This window comes from Larus michahellis, chromosome 6 (genome assembly GCF_964199755.1).
Source record: "Larus michahellis chromosome 6, bLarMic1.1, whole genome shotgun sequence".
Taxonomy (NCBI): Eukaryota; Metazoa; Chordata; class Aves; order Charadriiformes; family Laridae; genus Larus; species Larus michahellis.
In genome coordinates, this window is record NC_133901.1 from 52,956,404 (window position 1) to 52,976,243 (window position 19,840).

Genomic DNA, 19,840 nt, shown 5'->3' on the forward strand with positions numbered 1-19,840 from the left:
TGATAGTATCTGGTTATCACAGCAACACTGAAAGTAGATGTCAGAATTGCTAGCCTGATGTGCAGCTACAGAGAGTAACTGTACAATATTGATATGAGGCTCCTGGTTTTTCAGTGGGATGTCTACAAGTAGTACAGGGACAGGCTGAGGAATGATGGACTGACTGCATATTACATTTTACAGTTGTATGACCTCCAATCCCAAATGTGTTTCATTGTTGCTGTGGCAAGCATGCCGCACTAACACTCAGTTCTACAGCCCAGAGTTTTATTGCCAGACATGTTACCTATCTTTATTTGTCCGTCCTTATCTGCTGGTCCCCTGGGAATAATTGACTTCACGTATATCCCACCATGACGCACACTAGTGTTAATTCCACCCTGCAAAACATATGCCCACAGATTAGAGTGTAGTCTTCATGTGTGCTTCCTGTGATAAAAATCAAAGCAACTTACACCTGCATTGCAAAACACCTGCTTCAGGAATTACTTTTTTTTTTTTTTAATACTGGAAAAAGGAAAGAGGATGTTACTCCAAATACCCATCTGGTTGTAATATAGTCCCCTAGGCAGTAATCTTGTTTTTTCAGGGAAATGCAATGTGTTTCTATGTGGCTATATAAAAACATTTACTAAATGTTCATAAATTTTTCCCCATGCTAACATAAAGATTGGGTTGCGTCTTTCAGTTAGTCTCTAGCCCAGCTTCCAAACTATGCAATATCCATTCAGCAATCATTAACCTTTCAGACAATATGTAAAGCAGGGACCTGAACTTGTGCAGCCACTTGAGAGCCTACAGCTCAGGGGAACTTCAGATTAACCCAAGAATCATGTTCTGTCCATCTACATCCCCTGTCCAAATTCAGATGAAAACGCAGCCCTCAATTTCTTCTGCAGGCAATGAAATGGCTGTTACTTCCCACTCCATTTTAGCAAGGACTGTAAAGACATCTGAGGCTTGAGAGGTAAATTCAACTTTGATAGCCAGGACAAGGAATTATTCAAATGTAGCAGATAGTTTCCACTGCTGCCTTCTCTCGTCTTCTAAATATATGGAGAACTGTATTTCCTTGTATTATTAGAAAATAAAATTGGCTGTGGCCCTTTCTCTGGCCTTCAGAGGAAGAAGCAAGGCATATCTTGAGTCTGCACAGATAAACTTTCAGCCCTCCAGCATGGGATGGCTTCTGTTACGCTGCTTGTTGAGGCACAGGCCAAAGCCATATTAGGGGCTGTCAACAATTAAACAGCGCCTGTGGGCCACTGCTTGGGCCCATGCCATGGTCCTGTGTAATCTGCTTGTGCAGACATAGCCTTTGAGTTCCAGGAGCTCCAGGGGAGCAGCAAAACCAGTCTTGACTTGGAGAATTCTTTGAATCACTGTGTGTTCTAGAGGCTCTGGCTATATCCCTCCCTGACCAAACTCCACTTTCAAGTGGTAGGTCTCATTCTCAAATTGAGTAAGGATGAAAAGGGCTTGTGCTGCCATGAGCTTTATGCCAACATGCAGCTTTCAGATTCTGCAGGCAAGAAATGGGGAACGGTCAGAGCCAGTACTTTTTATGCTTTCTCTGTCAGTCAATTGTAAACTTAGGTTTGAAACATGCCATGCTAACAGTTTTTGTTATCAGCCTATCTTTTATCATTGTTCCACATAAATACACTTCCCGGTGTGTTTTTTGGTCACATAACAGTTTGACAGACACACTGAAAGATTAACAGTAACACTTGCAGTCACACTGATTCCAAAAGTCCCGTCTTCTTTAACAAGCTCCACAGTATAGATTTCCTTTGCGTTCGTTTCAGGTGGAGATGGTAAGTACGAAGAATCAGCTTCCTGTCTCAAAAATATAAACACTAATGAGACTATAACATCTCAATAAAAAAGGAGGGAAAAGGAAGAAAAAAAAAAAAAAGAGAGTTACCAGAAGATATAAAGGGTTTGATCCTGCTGTCACTGTACGCCTGGAGTGGTACCATTTATATCCCTGATGTTATTTCAAGCTTACACTAATGTTACTTGAAATACAATCTGTCTAAACGTGCATAAGCTGAGTATAGATAGGGAAGCTATCTAATAGTAGGAAATTAGATACAAAATGTTGCTGTTCTGTGTCTAATTGAAAACTTAAGAGACTGCAAGAAAATAATGAAAAATGTGTATCTCCACTGGAAAAGGGAGGACATCTTTTAATAACATTTTGTGGAAGGGTTTCCCCATTTTTTCACATATTCTAGACATGTTTGTCATTTTGGCATTTCCAATGTAATTTAACAAGCAACATCTTCCAAGGTTTTCTTTCTCCTTTCCTCATTTTTTTAACTTCTTGGTTACTTTCCATTCTTAATATAACTGGCATGTTGTTAAGACACTTGCTGGGTGTAATGTTACTGAAGAGCATCAAAATCTCAGTTACCTCCACATCCAGGCTATCAGCAGAAGGAACTGGAATCCTAGGGCCCAAGTTTGGTGCTAAACTCCAGGAAAGAGCCTTCTCAAGTTCATCTATATTTGTGTCCTGTTCTTTGGGGAGAGCTGTATGACAATCCTGAATCTTTTTCCTCCCACTGTCTACACAAGAGATCTCGGATCCACTGGTGCTGTTTCCTCTTGATAGATTCTTTTCTTCATTTAGTCCTTCTTCATACATGTCTGTAAAGCCATACCAAAATAAAACATTGTTGCATGCAAACAGTAAGTAAACTTGAAGGCAAATATTATCCGTCAACACAGGAGGACAAAGTAACTTCCTACATTAAGTGGTTGTGAAATCTGATCTATAAAATGAGTCAGTCATTGTAAAATCCAGCGCTGCTATTCTAACTGTGGATAAATGTATTTGCTTCATCACTGCAGAGGACTATGACTCTATCAGAGAAAGAAATGCCAAAATTCCCTTGGTATTCAGCAATGCAACCCATAATAGATTTTTTCACACTGACTGTAGAACAGAGATCATGTGATACCTGCTAGAAGTTGACTATTTTCATTGCTAGCCTATGGTTATTATAACTGTCACTGAGTAGCAAGAAAGTACTACTACATTCCACTGCCTAATAAATACCAGTGTCCTGAGTTAACTATTAGCACTCCATAGCCAGCAAAGGCATCTGCCTTTATACCTTTGGGTTGAGAGATGATGAGCTCCACTTCATCTGGAGAATTCTGTATGATTTTAACTGCAGTATTAAAGGAAACGCCCTCAAGACTAATATTATTCACAGAGATGAGTCGTCCTCCTTAAAAAAAAAAAAAAGGATAAAACCAAGACAAAGCACATCTAAATAAGGAAATAAATCCAGAGTAGCTAACTTTAAACCATGAAAGTATTTTAATTCTAATTAAAAACTAAGGACAATGACCTGGTTTGATATTTCCAGCTCTGTCGGCAGGTCCCCCAGGGATAATTGAAGCGATAAAGATACCAAGGTCTAATTTTCCTACATTTTCTCCTCCAATAATTATAAAACCTGCAAAAATGAGATAGCATGAGAATGCAGAGGCATTGGCAGTATTAGAAAAGATGAACCTTAGGAGCATAAAAGGCTCTTACTCCAATGGTGCAAGTTTTATACATGGTCTGGAGAATGGTGAGGTCTGATTTACATGGCATCAAGGTCTTGATTAGAAAGAGATTTAAACTCCCATTATAATTAAAGTGTTCTGGTGACTTTGGTGGCTATTTAGATATGATTTATTAATAAGAATACTTTCCTGGCTTGGGAATTTTAAAGGTTCCAGCTACTTTCTTACAGGAGTCATAAACTATGTGGACCTTAGTATTTAACACCTGCAGGAGGAAAATGGTATAAAAGCTCGTTAGATAAACTGAAACATTGTTCCACATCATGTAGTCTAGGGCTCCTGAGGTGGGCCATGTAAACTTCTAATGGATATGAAAGAGATATCTAAGAAAATTCTATATATCTATCTAATATCTCTAGTCAAGTGGTTGAATTTCATTATCCTGTCTCAGAGTATTTTGCCTATTGCAGAATATATTCTTCTCACTGGTATAATAGTTGGGTTTGGGATCAGGATATTCCACACAGACCTGCACCATTTAGAAATTTGATGTTTAATTGTAGTAATGGTCATCTCTGAAACCTGATGGTCCTCTGAACTCATCCACAAGAACAGGATACAGTGGGATAGTGTACTGTATAACAAAAATGTTATCCAAATAAGAGTGCAAAAGTTGGGAAACATGTTAAGCTTGTGTACACATTTTGCATCCCCACAGGCAATACCTGAAAGGTTTACAGAACATCATCTTCCCCTGTGTAAGGTCTGAGATAAATAAAATCACCGTGCATGTATTTCAGACACACAACTAGACCCTTGTTCCTTTCATTCTAATCTTAGCACTTGGTCCCCTTGACCTCTGTGGCCTTAGTTAATCCTCTGAAAAAACTGTGGTCTTGATTTATGTGCTTAGTCCTTTTCAGTCCCAGAAATTCTAAATCCTTCACAGAGATTGGTAGTCTTATTCTATAAGAATAACAATAAATTAGGTGAAGAAGGGTACAATCTTGCCCAGCTTGAGTCAGCAAGTATCAGTGTTAGCACCAGGATCTGAATAGTCCCAGTAACAAACGTAACATTCATGTTCCTTACTTACCAAATCCATTCTTAGGGTCACGTTTTAGGCTGACACAAATGATTTCTCTTTCTAGACCACTTAGGAAAACTTCCTTTTGGATGGCTGGTGATCCCGGTGCTGCAGAAACAAAACAGCTAGAATAAATGCAGATTAATGCAGGGAGACAGTAGATTCATATAGTATGCAAAACAGGGGCTTCAAAAATTAAAAATATATTTTGTCCTTGTTTTCAACATTACTGTTACTTCAGAATCAATATAATTCAGAATCAATATAATTCATGAAGGAAGCTCAAACAAGTTGGAAATTTGCATTCTTTAGAAAAGTGTAAGTACAGTAGCTGTGTAGGCTCCTCCAATAATGTTCCTTTCTGGGAGACTATGTGTTTATTGGCAATATTTTTGTTAAGACTAGGATATCTATAGAGAAAGGCATGTAGTGCCCATTGAATATGAGGATGGTGTGGAAACAAAATCTCCTATGGGTTCCTTTGGAAACTCTAGCCTTCAGCCCTGTAGGCCCTTTTGACTCTGTAGGTGCAATCCAGTCAGTACTGATTGTGATGGTGACTTTTGTAACGTTAACACTACTTAACATTGTGCAATTGCCACAGTGTGTTTAAAGTACAGTTCTGACTTTAAAATGAACTAACCAAATAATCATCGCTTTGTATACCATATTCTGTGTGCATGCAATGTGGCTTCTGTTGGAAAATTAGGTGTCCAGTTTTATTCCAGTTAGTGTCATGCAAATGCAAGAACAGAGGAAGGATCTGGAGCCTATGTTGTATCATGCATTATTAATTGGGTTTGTCTCAATTGCAAACCAAATTATGAACTCTGAGCATAAGGATATTGTCCCATGCAAGAGTCCCAGGTGTACTGAACTACATCTCTGAGGCGCATTAGGCACCACTGATAGAATAATTTTATCATCAAGTCCCTTATCACCCATCCTTTTGGAAAGCAGGAGTGAAAGGGAAGAACACAGCTTGTCTTGCTAAATTCTGGGTTAATTCCCAGGACTAGATGTGCAAAAGGATATTCTTTCATCTGCAAGTAGAATATATCTCCTGCTATTGAAATGATAAATATGGAAGGGAGCTGTCTCCCTTTATGATTATTATTATACTCACCACTGATTGTGTTCTGAGTTGAGTGGATAGAGAGGTAGTCATAACTCCTTTGCTTTCCGTTCAAATTGATGTGCATTTCTGACTGGGATAGCCCTGATGTGGATCTGCACAGCAGGAAATGAAGACTGTGTTACAATAACAAATCGGCAGTGGTGTTTAGCACTCCTCATTAGTCTGTCAGAGCCAAGTTGGGAATGCACATGTTTATAGCCTTTCAACAAGTATACTGATTTCTGGGCCACATATCATTGTAGAGGAGAGGTAGTTTATCTTTGCCAGCACTTGCTTCCAAAAAACAGCTGCCATTAGACCACTCACATCAACTGATTTCCCCCTGCGTTTTTCTCCGAGATGAGTGCAGACATCAGGAAAACACAGCGTAGCCTCAGCATGATTTATTTAGCCCTGCTGTCCATTTAGACAAAACCACGTCTGAAAGTTTTCCTGGTAGTTCACGTTCCTCTTGGCTCTATTCTAACACTTAGTATTCTAAAAGGCACTAGAATTCATCAAAGGCCTTGAAACTGTGTACAGCTATAGTAACCGCCTACACTGGTGAATGTACCAATGCAAATGAAAAGGGAGGAGCTCTTACAGTGTTCTATGTGGTTTCCACCTTTAGATACAGAGGAATCAATTAGATAAGACCTGCTCAAATCCAGCATCCCCTGTGCATTCAGTTCTGCCATACTGCCATTTCCAGAGAAGATGCACAGACATTAAAGATTTTTATCCTTCTCCATAACCCATTAAGTGGTTCATTCCTGAGTCTGGTACAAATTTAAATGCCACCCTTTTTCAAGTTCTTATCTGTTAGACTGTTAGCTTCCTGCCTGTGTTTGCACTGCTGCTGGCACCAGGGAGCCCCAGGCCTTTTGGTGTGACCACAATAAAAACTGCAAAAAAATGAAGGTCTGCCTCACGGTTTTCCATAGAGGTTTGCAATGATGTAGTCTATGACTGAGTGTTCTTACATATGTTGAGAGGCAAAAGCAAACCTACCTGCCAAGATTGCTTTTCTCTCTAGTCCTATTGTTGGTTTCCACACTGAGGTTGTCACAAGATTTGCTCATCATCCCAGCAGAAAGGTTTTCCAGGTTTGCCGCATAGAGCACATTCTCTGAACGAGACAGTCTCTGAATCAGGGCAAGGTGTTCACGCTGAGCTGCATATGCAGAATTGGATTTGTCTATTTCCACAAATTTACTTTCCTCTGAATAAGAAGGGAGAGAGAAGGAGGAAAGAAAGATAAATCCATTGATATTATCCCATCTTTTTAAGCTCAAAGGTGCTTTCTCTCTAACCTTTTGAACATGCCAGAAATAAAGATTGACATCACAGATATATTTGTTCTGGTATCCTTAAGGATACCTAGGCCCTGGAGTGAGTGGAAACAGTTTCCAATCCATTTCTTTCATAGAAAGTATACGCTGTATTTAGATTTCATTTCTATGAATTATACTGCAAATTCACTTTCCACAAAGACAGATGAAATGTACAACCCTTTATAATTTAAACCTGATTATCTCTGTAAAGTGTATTTTGTAAATGTTCAGTGTATGAGAAATATCTGTCTGCCAGAGACTGAATTAGTCAGGTTGGTAGTTTCCCATCCTTCATGCGCCCACCATTCCAATATATGTACATCTGAGAAGACAGAAGCCCTACTAACACATGCTCTCTTAAGTTCAGAGAGGGGCCAAGGAGCTGGCTGTTTGCTCTGAGCGATTTACAAATGTGAAGCTGAGTAGAGGACCACCTTGGTGTCAATGCTTGCTATCCTGCTAATTTTCTGCTTCTGTATGAAATCTACTAGTTGCTTAATGATGTCTGGGCTCTGCTACATACAAATCTGTCCTTTCAAAAGGTTTTATTTCCCTGAAACAATATAGTGCTGGAGGAAGCATTGTTCATTTATTTAGGTTCTCAACTGGTGGGCTGGAGAGGGGATTTGAAGGAGAGAGGGACAGCAAGCAGTTGGAGGCATGTCGGAAAGTAAAACAAGAACCCTGCTTGGTACAGGCTAGCGTGAATATGGGCTTTAATTCTGCTTGTATATGACAGTTGACCTCCTGTGTGTTTTCCTAACAAATGTTAGCCTGAATGCAGCTTTCTAGAACACTACTCTGCAGCTTTAAACTAGGCTCCCTCTTTTCCTCAGCGACTTTGATCAGGGGCGTTTGTTAAGGCATCAGAAGGCTTAACTGTCCACAGTATTAGCGCGGTCTGAGAGTTGCCATGGTGATTTCAAAGTGGGGGCTGCTAGGAAGTTTTGAAGAGATGGTGACTTGTACATCTGAACAGTGCAGCAGAAGGAAGAGTTTCCCTCTCATGCAGAAAGAGCCTTAGAATCACTTACAGCCTCACTGTGGTGGCAACGGCAGCATTGCGAACTACTGGCTGTCATTGCCTTCACAAAGCCTTTTTTCTGGGACAGCAAGCACACACCGAACCTCAGAACCTGCAGTCACACAGCTCGTGTAAGTCTGGCTTGTTTCACTGATTTGGGGTGCTTGTAATCAGGACTTAGGTTATCATAGGTTATCATTTTTTTAGCTCGCAATCTTTTTGTTCTCTTATACATGGAATGTAGTAATTTTTATTAAGTTCTATTACCACAAGCAAACGTGACACAGGAACCTTTAAGATTCTCTCTTAGCACTCATTTGTATGCTACAAATCACAGTCCCACTAAGTTACGTTTGAAGCTACTGGAGCCCAAGCAACAAAAGGTGCCTTAAACCTAAATACCATCCTAGCGCCTTTTTCCATGGTAACAAATTTGTGCAGGTGGAATTTCACTTTTCATGAAATAATTTTAGTGGGAAAGAAGCAATATATCAATCATCCTGTTATATCCCCTGATATAATATGTTTCCAACGCTTTTACAGTTTTACTAGAGAAAGGAGTACCCCAGCAGCTAAGGCAGAACACTTGATGCTCCTGCTGTGACTCACTGGGTCAAATACTTAGTGGTTGTAAATTATCATGATTCTGTTCAAGGCAATGGATGAGTCCTCAGCTAGTGAAAACTCATGTTGCTCCACTGAAGTCAACAGTGATGACAGTTGTCAGCTTAGGCTGTTATTTCTTATGTGCTTCAGTTTCCCCATAATGATACTCATCCACCTTTACAGAGCATGCCGAGAACCGTGGGTGAGAAGTGCTATGTAACTGCCCTGGGTTGAGCAGAACCTTGTCTTAGAAACTAGGGAAAATCTGAAGTCTAAGGAGGTATTGGTCATATTTTCCACAGACATGGCAAAAATCTAAGATAAGAGCAGCTAGCAGCTACATAGTTGAGTGCCTATGGCTGATGTGCCTTTGGTTTAGTGGTTTTGTCCTGGGACTGAACCATAGAGATGAGCCCCTGCTTTATGCAAAGATAATGAGTTAACTAAATTCAGCTCCGGTATGTCTGGACACTACTATAGTTTTTCTTCTTGTGGAACATTTCTCAAGTTACAATTGGGGTAAGTCTGATATGTTTCCTCATAAATCTCAGCAGGTTTCCTGACGGGAAGTGTAATAATGCTTTTTTTTTAAATCTGAGTTTAGCTACATAGTTATTATAATCAGAGAACCCCTCTCCACCCCCTGCACATGCCCACTCACATGCAAATGCTAAATTAGACTTACATACCTCTAACTTCCAGTGAAGTAGGAGAAATTACTTTCTAGTCTGCAAATGAGAAACTGAAGCACAGTGAAACTGATGGGGCAGGTTCTGATTCTCAGCTTCACTGAATGCACCTTTTCTAAAACCTAACCTTGTCCTATGGCCTGAATAACAAAAGTGCATTTATACCTCACCTGATGAAGTTTGCCGAAGTTGCCTAGAATTCATCTGTGCGTTGAATTTGTGCTGTGCAGAGCAGAGGTCCAGTAGATATTTACATGTCTTTGCTGTATCGGTAATGAAAGTGTGTTTCTTGCCACTGAAGCTACTTTCAATCATGAATTTTTTTCTCTAAAGGGAAAAAAACCACAGCTTGCTTCATATATCAGTCATTACATTGAGGCACTAAAAGTTCATTTGTATAATCTTGTTGGTTTGTCCAGTTGTATTTATGCCTGGCTGCATGCCTTTTGGGTGCAGTAAATGTCTATCATAAATTCAACAGTTGTTAGTGAGGTATCTGTCATTGAGATCATAACAGCCCTGTGTCGAAAGTTAAGAGCCTTTGGACACTGACTGCATTGAGAGCAGGCTGATAGATCTGGAAAAATTTGGCCCTACAGATGTTAAAATGATTAAACCAATTTAATGTGAAAATGAAAATATCTTCAAGGGGCAGAAGGGTCATTTTGGGAGAGCAAACAGGCAGGGAAATGTGTGATGCAGGTTGACGCCTACACTGTATAATTGTAGATTGATATATCTCTGATGGCAGAATACCATTTAGAAGGGGTCACAGTCTCATCAGCGACACTGGTTTGTTAACAGCCATTGAGATACTAAGAGACAAGGATGGGAATAATGAGATCTCGAAAGAGGGAAACGTGATCCCATGACCTGATGTAGATAGGAAAACAAAAGAAAAAGAGAGGGAGAAGTAAAGACGAGGGAGGAATGAATATGGAATACGCCATAAAGAGGTTTGACATAATCTCTGTAATAGCCAACACCAGATTATTCAGTTTTATAGTAATTTGACTGCAGCGTTAGCAAAATAACTAAACCTCACTAAGAACTGCATGTCTTGGTATCCACATCCAGATCCAACCTTGACTTTAGACTGTTTTCAAGAAGGACTTGCCTGGACAGAATGAGTCTAATTCTGGCTCTGAATGCAATAAATCTATCAAGGTGACAGGCAGGAGGGGAGTGAAGTAGTAAAGTGGAGAAGAGATTCACTTGGTTCCAACTCACATGAGCTGAAATTCTCTCTGTTTCACGCCACTGGAATCTTAAACTGGCAATTCTTGTGTGATTTTTCACCTCATACACAATGATGCCTTTGGCACAGATTCCCAGGATGATGTCCCCTCCTGCTCCTTTCTTCTCTTGGGACACACGATAGAATAACACTCCATATTCAGGAAGTTGCTGAGTCACCTTGTAGAGAAAAAGTGCATCTACCGTGAGTTATTCCAAGACAGGCATGGGAAGAAACGGTAGGTAGATGGGAGAGGAAATGATTTTGAGTGTCTTTACTGAATATTCTTTCACTGGGTCAAGAAACCTTTGAAAACCAAATTTTCATACCTTACTTTGGTATGTCAGAGAGCCATTACATACATTCATTTTCCATGTGTAAAACTGAAGTAACACTTTCCCACACACCCCGTGTCAAGAGGTAGGAGGATTATGTAGCTTCCTGCACAATAATCTAAACATTACATGGGACTGAGGTACTCAGCACTATGGCTACTGGGCACTTCTGTGCATTTCTGACTAGAAATCCATGCAGGATTAATGCTGCTTGACTACTGTTAAACCTTGTTTCTTTCCATTTTCTTTTCTGTTTCTTTGTTTCCCTGAGCAAACACAGAAACCATGAGGTACAGCAAACATGACGATCTTAGTAAAACTGCTAATACTTTGGTGCCAGGGCTACTCTGACGTTGTCATGGGCTTGTGTGGTTTCCTTTCTGCAATAGCGACAACCAACTGGAAATCTTAACTGCAGTAACGCCACAGCTCCCAGCCTGCAACAAACTTTCTGGGGTCCACATACTCATTCTTTCATGGCAATCATCTTTTAAAATCAAACATTATAAATTTCCATTGTCAAGAATATTAAGTTATAGAGTTTGCTAAATTGTACCTCAAAGTATCTCACCTAAATATAGTGGAGACTTTTGAGGGAATTTCACTGCCCCAGAATTCCCTTCAGTGCCAAACTTTATAGTAACAACTCTTGAGTGCCGCTTCTTTTCACTCTTTCGTGATGGGTGAAAAGTTAAGCAGGATTATACCTCAAGGGACTGGGGAGTCAGCTTCTGCCCCCACCTTCTAACTGTGTAGAGGATGCCCTGAGGAACTCACCCAGAGGTTCTGGCTGTTGTTGCTTGTCTTTCTACCTCCTGCACTTGGCCACAAAATGTTAAAATGTGACTCAGACCCTTTACAGGACTATGGAATATGAGGAGGGGTTTTCATCTTCTTTCATAATCTGCAGATCAATATGACTTTATTCTAAAACTTTTTTTTTTTTTTTCTGGGAAGCTAACATAGAATCCCCAAGTGACTTTTTTAACTGTGAGTAGAGATTTTCAGTGACCAAAATAAAACACTTCAAGAAGATCTGTTTTTCAAAAACTATCCGGAGCATAAATGTTCAGGTCCTGAAAACTGGGGCATCTATAATCACTAGCTGAATCTAGGTTTTAATTTTTAATCCCTTTCATATTTGGAATTTGCATGTTCTTGCCATGGGGGCTATCTTTCTCACTTTGTCTGATGTGTTGGCTCCTTCCACAGACTTACTCATTGCAACAGATATGAACAAAGCTGCTTTTCTTCATTGGATTTGGCACGCATGATGGGACTGTCATTAAGGCTAAGCTTCAGTCTATTTCTTCAATTCCACTGACAGTGTTAGATGAGGAACTAGCATAATTAAACAGCAACTGAACTGAAATGATGCTATAAATAAAAGCATGTGTCACTGCAGCAAAATGGCTACTGAAATTTATCTATTATCTAATCCCTGATATTTTTCATTTGATGGAAAGCAGAGAAGTTTGGGGGAGAAGGAGAAATTAGGGGAAAAAAATTAAATCTCACATCATCATGATATTCTAGAGCCCTAGAGAAATAGTCATGTGAGAAAATGCTTCAGATAACTCCTTCGTCACTTCCAGGGTTCAGAGATATTTTTAAACAAATAATCACTACATGTTTAGAAAGTCGCTGAACAGCTGCTGTAGTTTCAGAAGTCAAGAAAGTGCGTATTCCTATGTTTTATAATCATCTCTAATAAATTCAGTAGGTGTGTTTATAATCATCTGGAACCCAGACACCTTGGTAACATGCTGAAAATTTGCATCAACCTTTAGGATATTGAAAATGCCCTGAAATGTGCGTTAACTATCAGTGAAAGGAAACCTACCATGTAAACGTGATGTAAGTTATTTAGAGTGACAGTATCTACAGCAGAATGATATTATGAGGTTTTTGTTGACTATTCAAATTTGTTCACGTTATCTAAAATCCACTGTATCAGGCAAGAAAATCATAGACAATGGTAAATTGAGAGAGGCTTTCTTTCTCTAAATAAATAAATAACATTTGGGATATTTCAAGTTACCTTTAAAAATTCTAGTTCAGCCTCATCCTCAAACAGGGAACGATTCATATGATGTAATTTAGCAAGCTCTCGCTGTACATATGCCAGGGTCATTTTCTCTATTCGGCTTGCTGGAATGTAGTCTTCAACACGAAAATAGCTCTTTCCGTGCATCTTTGGGAGAAAAAATCAAAAAACAAAAGAGAGAGGAGCCTTTTGTTCTTTCTTGACTTTTCTTATTTGGTGCATTTCCATTTTCAGGGTGACCCATATGCTGAAGTCACCCTGTTGCCATTTCCTAAAAGAAGATGGGGAACAGCAGGTAGATTCCTGGCAGCCAGATGTGCCTCCTGCACCTGTACTCAGCCAGGTGCTCAAAGGACACGCTACTTCTCTGTTCAGAGGGGAGAAAAGAGGTGGGCCTACAGGCATGTCCGCAGTCTTGCACTTAGAGCTGACAGCTGCAGCTGCGTCACTACAGCCTACAGTGGGGGACCCAATGCTGGGATGGGTCTGACCAGATGGATCAGACCACTCAGAGTTCAATTAATAGAGCTGCACCAATTTATATAGCTGAAGGTATGGCAGAGAACATAAATGAGTATTTTCTGTACACTTCAAAACTAGGATAACTAGTTCAGATATACCATGAGCAACCTTCCTGTCTCTGCAGCTTGTAGATCTGACCCTACGCACAAAATAGCTGTGAATTCTGGAGCATTTATTTGTTTTTCTCTTCCATGTTTTCTAATCTCTTTAAGCCCCTCTGCGCATCCAAGCTGTGCCTATGTTGGAAATGTTCTACAGATTTTCTGGAGTTTCTGGCCTACATTATCAATTATGAAGGACCAAAAATCCTTCATCATTCTGCCATTTTTCCTGACAAATATGTCTGACTTATTACTGCTCCTTAATCAGGCAAAATTTGTAATTTTTTAAATTAAATCTAAAATGTGATTACTGAAGGACTTAGCTGAAATTATGTGCTATTCATACTTCGTCTTTAAACTCTATGTGACAAACAGAAGCTGCAAAAGCTGTGGAGAGAGACCTGTGAGAAATATTGTGTTATTTATGCACACCTCAGAAGCATAATTGCCAAACTCTGCCTGTAAAGCCAAAGCACCGAGTTTCAGGGCAGTCTCATCATTGCAGTACAATCGCTCCTCCAAAATATCTTTACGAAGCTGTAGGTAAAACTGATGCCTTGTCAAGCCGTGCCTGAAACACAAAAGGGTTTAGGAACACAGGATGAGCCTTGAATAGTCACCCTAAATGCTGCTGGTTTTCCTGCAGTCAGCAGAACTGTGCACTTACTGGATAACATTAAAGTGGTTGACAAAGAATTTTATCCTTAGAAAGAGTGTGAAATTGATGATGGAGGTTTTCTTCTTGGGTTGGTCATTCCAGCCATCTGGGGCCACTTTGTAGAGTTTGGTCTCCTCATCCAAAAAGAAGAATTCTTTACCTGAAATGAGAATTTTGGGTTCTGTGATAAGTCCGGAGATACTTCAGTAGCTCAAAGTTCTGCTGTCTTCATTCAGTATGTCACTAGCGATAAAAAATAAAATAGATCGTGGATGTCAGTTGAGATTTACTTCTCTGTGCCATGGCTTGATGTATTACTTCTTTGATGGAGAACTTAGGATAACAGTGTGTAATTTAGGATCACAATTGTGAGCTGCTGGATTGGTGTGGTTTCTATGGAATCACTCAAGTATTGAGTTCTTGCATTCTGCTCACCGTTCAGGTTCTGCACCCCATTGTAGTCCTCATGCCCTACACACAAGTTATGCTTCTTCCTCGCGTCTCAGCCATGCATGCCATCAGAAATAGGCTAGGATGATGTGGGTCTTGTAGATGAAATAGCTGAGCCCGTGTTCCAACTTATATCTAGGAACAAGGACAGTCAGCCTTCCTCAATACAGTGCTTCATGGAATTTATGCTGGAGCTATATGGCTCAGTATTATTCCAGTGCAAGGCTGGGACACAGCCTTTTCTGCATGGGAATATCAGCCAGTAACAGTATGGCACAGTCCAAGGGTAGACATGCAGCACAGTTTAAAACAGTGTACCTTACATTTGCTTAGCTTTGGATCTGCTCTCATCTGAGAATCTAAAGGAATGTTACTGGAATTCATTAATAAAGGGACTACGGAGGCATTGAGAGAGAGAACTGCTATTGTGGTTAGCTGTGTCTCATTACCTTTCAGGTAAGCCAAGCCAAAGTAGAAATGTTCCACCAAGTTTGCATATGCCACCACAGTGTTGAAAACATCTCTTGCCTTGGACTTGATGTCACATTGCACCTCAAGGCACTGCCCATTGAGTAGAATCACATTGAGATCCCTTTGGGATAAATAGGATTTTCCTTTTTTAGTCTAAGAACATGCAACAAAAAAAGAAGAATGAGTGCCAAGTACAAGCAATGCATGTTCCACAGCATTTTACTACTGACGCCCCCTAGTCTCCTGTCTCTGCATAAACTGATGGATTTGCTCACAACACTATGCTATTCCTTGCCTCCTTTCTCATAACTTAATATCCCAAACATTTCTAATTTTATAAAACCCAGGGAATCCCAACAAAACAGCTGAGCATACTCAGACTCTGCAGTCACGAGGGTTATTCTACATTTGAGGGTAATTCCAAATTTTCTTTGCCCTTACTTATACTGTTGTATGCTGTCAGCCTTTTACCTTATCTTAATGAAAGGTAGAGGATGTGCCTGCAAACTGGAGGAGTCCAATACATTGGCATTAGATGTCACATTGCATATTTGCTGTATAATCTTCGCTTCAAAAGTCATGTGCTTTAGTGAGCATTCTTAGCTGAGAAGGATAAATTAAGCTGTTTTCACACCAACAGAAATAACTACATAGCACTGAGAATTAAGTGACCTCCTTTTAAATCTTAATACCTCTGTAGGAACCCTAGCTTAGCTTGGGAGGAGGACACGGAAAGAATACTGTGCTGGGACTCACATGCAACTTACCAAGAGCCCCAACTAAAAGGTCACTAGATTAGTTCTACATTCTTAATGTTCATACTTACCACAATCGATCCAGGCAGCTGTAAGGTCACTGGTGGTTCACTGGACAAAATAATAAATTCTGGACCTGAAAACTGTAAGGAGGCAATTTAGAAATTTAATAAATGTCTGCTTAATGTGATGAAGATCCTAAACACCAGTACCAATGAAACCCATTTCTGGTGATCTGTATGCTGTACCTAATTGACTTCAGTGTCTAAAAAGGTGCAAATGCTGATTGAAGACCTCTCTGTTCAGCGTCTCTCCTGTGTGGACTCTCTGGGGTCTAATTAGTGGCAAGCTCATGCTGAAGCTTTTTCTTCTGTAAAGGCACTTAACCAAGATCCATTTCCTTTGCAAGGCACCTCTTTTCATGACACTTAGAGAAACTTAATTTCTTCTGAGAAATTTTACCATTTGATTCCCAAGTTACTATGAAGACAGTCACAGACATGTACACACATACATACACACCACTGTGATTTCATAAGCCTAGCTTCCATAGGGAACCAGACTAAAATGCAGAGCTACTTTCTTTCCTGTAATGAAGGTTGACTGATATTTCTTAATAGCAGACCTTATATTCTTTTGCTTTAACTTCAACAAACTTTAACAGCACACAATGCTTCTTCCTTTGCTGAGCATCTACCTCAAAGAATTTTGTATAGTGTGTTTTTTTCGGGTTCGTCTATGGTTTTAGATCCTTGAAGTAGACAGAAATAACTAAATGTCTGCAAGTGATAAGATGTGAATCCTTCCAACCATTATCCGTGACCTTGAGCCATTTAGATCTTTTTTTTTTTTTGAGAAAATTTAGGATTGTTTCATAATACTAGAATTGCCCTGACAACAGACAATGCAGTTTTGTATCACATATAAAGAGGGACTAGCACTTTGTTGTAACAGTTACTGGACTCCTTCTGAGGAACTCAATTATTATCCCAGCAAAAATCATATTAACAACATTTAAAACTAAATTTAGATATTAAAAGATAAATTTCCAAAGTATCTAACTGAAAATCTTGATCAAAGTTCTGCTACTGGTCAGTCTTAGGCTTTTGAACTGGGAACAGATGAAAGGACACACCAGCCTGAAACCTGTCCCTTCTGCGTCCACAACAGCAAACTCCATGGGCAGCAGCATTAGGGAGTTTTCTGTGATTCAGTTATTTCTGGATTTTTGTCATCCAGCTGCCAAATAAACATTATCCTTCCCATTTAACTGATTCCTACAACAAATCAGCAACTAGAAATAGACCCTTAGGTGAATTCGTGGTTTGGCACACTCACTGCTAGCCTGTGCTTTCTGTCCAGGCACACACTGTAAAAAAAAATAAATCCTTTGAGTACCATTGACCAGCAAGTGTTTGGGTTCAGTGTCTTTGTAAATGTTTTTGCTGTTCTGAAGCTCCTGTCAAAGTGGTTGATGAAAACAGTCCTTATGGTGTTTGATGCTTGCAGAAATCACACATGTAGGTCAGAGAGGGTTCAATTGTAAGCTTTTGCTTCATCGTTATGGACAAGAGCTTTCACTGCCTTCAGTTCTGAGTTATCACAACTAGATCATGCCTAATTTGTAGTCCGTCAATTTAGAATACTCATCTAATGAGATGAGTGTAGCTAATATGCTCATCACTGGTGAACAACAAGTGGATGAGGGGTTTCTCTTTAGTGATATTTACATTTTGAAATCAGCTTATACGTTTTTCATTAGTCACCTTTTCCTTCCTGTGGAACAAACATTTCTGTGATGCAGCAGCTGCTGTGTAGTCCTTTGTAGACACAGAGAAGGTGGAACCTAAACTTAGCAGGTTCTGTCTGCTGTTCTTTTGAGTTCCACCAGGGATTTCTTCTACAGCACTGACTGACCTTCAAAAGAAATGTCATAATGAGCAATACATATAACAATCAAAACAACACAGACTTGAGGACAAAGAGCTTAAGGTACACTGAATGGCAGAACATTATGAAATCCAGGACAATGTCAGCTATAACTTGTTAAATGTTTCTTTACAGAAAAAGAAAAAAAAAATAATGTATTAATGATGCCCTTTATAAATAAATCTAAACTGTGCTTTAATTCAATAACAGCTCTCTCCTCTCCTCTCCTCTCCTCTCCTCTCCTCTCCTCTCCTCTCCTCTCCTCTCCTCTCCTCTCCTCTCCTCTCCTCTCCTCTCCTCTTTTCTCTTTTCCCTTCCCTTCCCTTCCCTTCCCTTCCCTTCCCTTCCCTTCCCTTCCCTTCCCTTCCCTTCCCTTCCCTTCCCTTCCCTTCCCTTCCCTTCCCTTCCCTTCCCTTCCCTTCCCTTCCCTTTTTTCCATTTGGTGAGACAGATCTGGCTGGTTTAAGAGTGGTGAAGCCAACAGGCAAAGAATTTAACCTCATGCCTTTCTGGGAGTTCTACACGATGCAGTCAATTCCTCATTTCTTCTTTTCTGAAGCAAAAAAAGCTTCAGAAAACCATAACATTTGTTGTTACATTATTCAGAATTTTCCAGAAATGAGAACTAAATTATTTGAATACAAATTCATTAGAATAAATTAATGTCTTAGGGAACCGAGGGAGTTTTCAGTTTAATTAAGAGAAAGATGTCTGAAAGATCAGAAAGCTGTCTTTATACTATACTTTTAACGTATAAAGTAATGGTGTTTTCCACACAAGCAGACATACGTGTGCTTAGAATAAACTTAGAATATAATATATACTCTTATCAATGAGGAAAGAATGATTATATAATGGTTATATGGTATGGAAGGAAAGGGCTTTTTGGGGTGGATTTTTGTTAATTATGTATTGCAGAGTTGCGTCAGGGAGCTATTCATGGAGTTTCAAAAGGTTTTTAACAGAGTTACTGGAGTACTTCCTGACCTCTTCTCCCTGGTATCCAGTGACAGGACATGTGGGAATGATTCAAAGTTGCATCAGGGGATGTTCAGACTTGGTATTAGGAAGCATGTCTTTACTGAGAGGGTGGACAAACACTGGAACAGGCTTCCTGGGGACGCGGTTGATACCCCAAGCCTCTCAGTGTTTAAAAGGTATTTGGACAATGCCCTTAATAACATGCTTGACCAGCCCTGAAGTAGTCAGGCAGTTGGACTAGATGATTGTTGCAGGTCTCTTCCAACTGAACTATTCAATTTTTTATATATAGGCCATAGCCCTGCGTATACCTACAAGCTTGACTTTATGAGATGTAAATTATGTCAATTGAACTGCTTACAGAAGTGAGCATGATGATATTAGTAAGCTTTATAGATAGCAGATAGTAAGCCCATCACTAAGTTTTGTGTTGGTTGTCCTCCTATATGAGAAATTGGTGGTTTCCAAACTAACTATTTCAACTCCACTGTTGTCATGGTACTTACAATAGGATGGTGACATTGTTAGAAATTCAATTGCAGATGCTTACAACCAAAAGTGGGGTTTACAGTCCCTGAAGTTCTATGGGAAACAGCTTGCTGGAAATTGGGAGAAGAGAGTTCATCTTTCAGCAGAGGAGGGGAACATTTTCTTGGCAGCATGATTTTAGATCGGGGATATCAAGATGATACCCAGGTTGCTAGTCAGAGGCCTGACAATTGCTCCAAAATACTCAGGAAATATATCTTCTGTTACTGATATCATTGTCAAGTGTGCGATGCATATATAGATGTCTGTGTACACAGATGTATATGTATATGTGTAGTTGGACAGGTAGACAGAGACTTCTTTCTTCACAAAAGCTGCCACTATGCTGCAGCCTGCTTGTAGTTCTTTCTTATTGCAGGTTTAGATGTGTATCTCACATTGCTAAGATTATCGTGGCTGATTTATCAGGAAGTTCAAACT

General features: G+C 39.8%; 2 protein-coding genes across 6 annotated transcripts in view; one reads left to right on the plus strand and one right to left on the minus strand.

Annotated features, from left to right (window-relative positions):
* The window catches only part of MAPK8 (mitogen-activated protein kinase 8), a 317,667-nt gene that overhangs the window by 202,416 nt on the left and 95,411 nt on the right, over positions 1-19,840 (plus strand). Inside the window, exon 1 of one of the 5 annotated variants that reach the window (XM_074591188.1) lies at positions 8,044-8,221. The exons of 3 other annotated variants lie outside the window; for them this stretch is intronic. The gene's annotated coding sequence lies outside the window, so the exon portion shown is untranslated. Of the gene's footprint in view, positions 1-8,043; positions 8,222-19,840 lie in introns of those variants that run through there. One more of the 5 variants, XM_074591181.1, reaches the window with a different exon arrangement.
* The window catches only part of FRMPD2 (FERM and PDZ domain containing 2), a 57,601-nt gene that overhangs the window by 4,853 nt on the left and 32,908 nt on the right, over positions 1-19,840 (minus strand). Inside the window, exons 9-24 of the mRNA XM_074593049.1 lie at positions 17,728-17,878; positions 16,033-16,104; positions 15,185-15,359; positions 14,295-14,445; positions 14,060-14,198; positions 12,999-13,151; positions 10,616-10,801; positions 9,556-9,712; positions 6,744-6,954; positions 5,742-5,845; positions 4,621-4,723; positions 3,366-3,532; positions 3,044-3,242; positions 2,420-2,570; positions 1,735-1,839; positions 287-380 (exon numbers count right to left, since the gene is read on the minus strand). Coding sequence (XP_074449150.1) covers positions 287-380; positions 1,735-1,839; positions 2,420-2,570; positions 3,044-3,242; positions 3,366-3,532; positions 4,621-4,723; positions 5,742-5,845; positions 6,744-6,954; positions 9,556-9,712; positions 10,616-10,801; positions 12,999-13,151; positions 14,060-14,198; positions 14,295-14,445; positions 15,185-15,359; positions 16,033-16,104; positions 17,728-17,878 — 2,318 coding nt within the window. The remainder of the gene's footprint in view (positions 1-286; positions 381-1,734; positions 1,840-2,419; positions 2,571-3,043; positions 3,243-3,365; positions 3,533-4,620; positions 4,724-5,741; positions 5,846-6,743; positions 6,955-9,555; positions 9,713-10,615; positions 10,802-12,998; positions 13,152-14,059; positions 14,199-14,294; positions 14,446-15,184; positions 15,360-16,032; positions 16,105-17,727; positions 17,879-19,840) is intronic.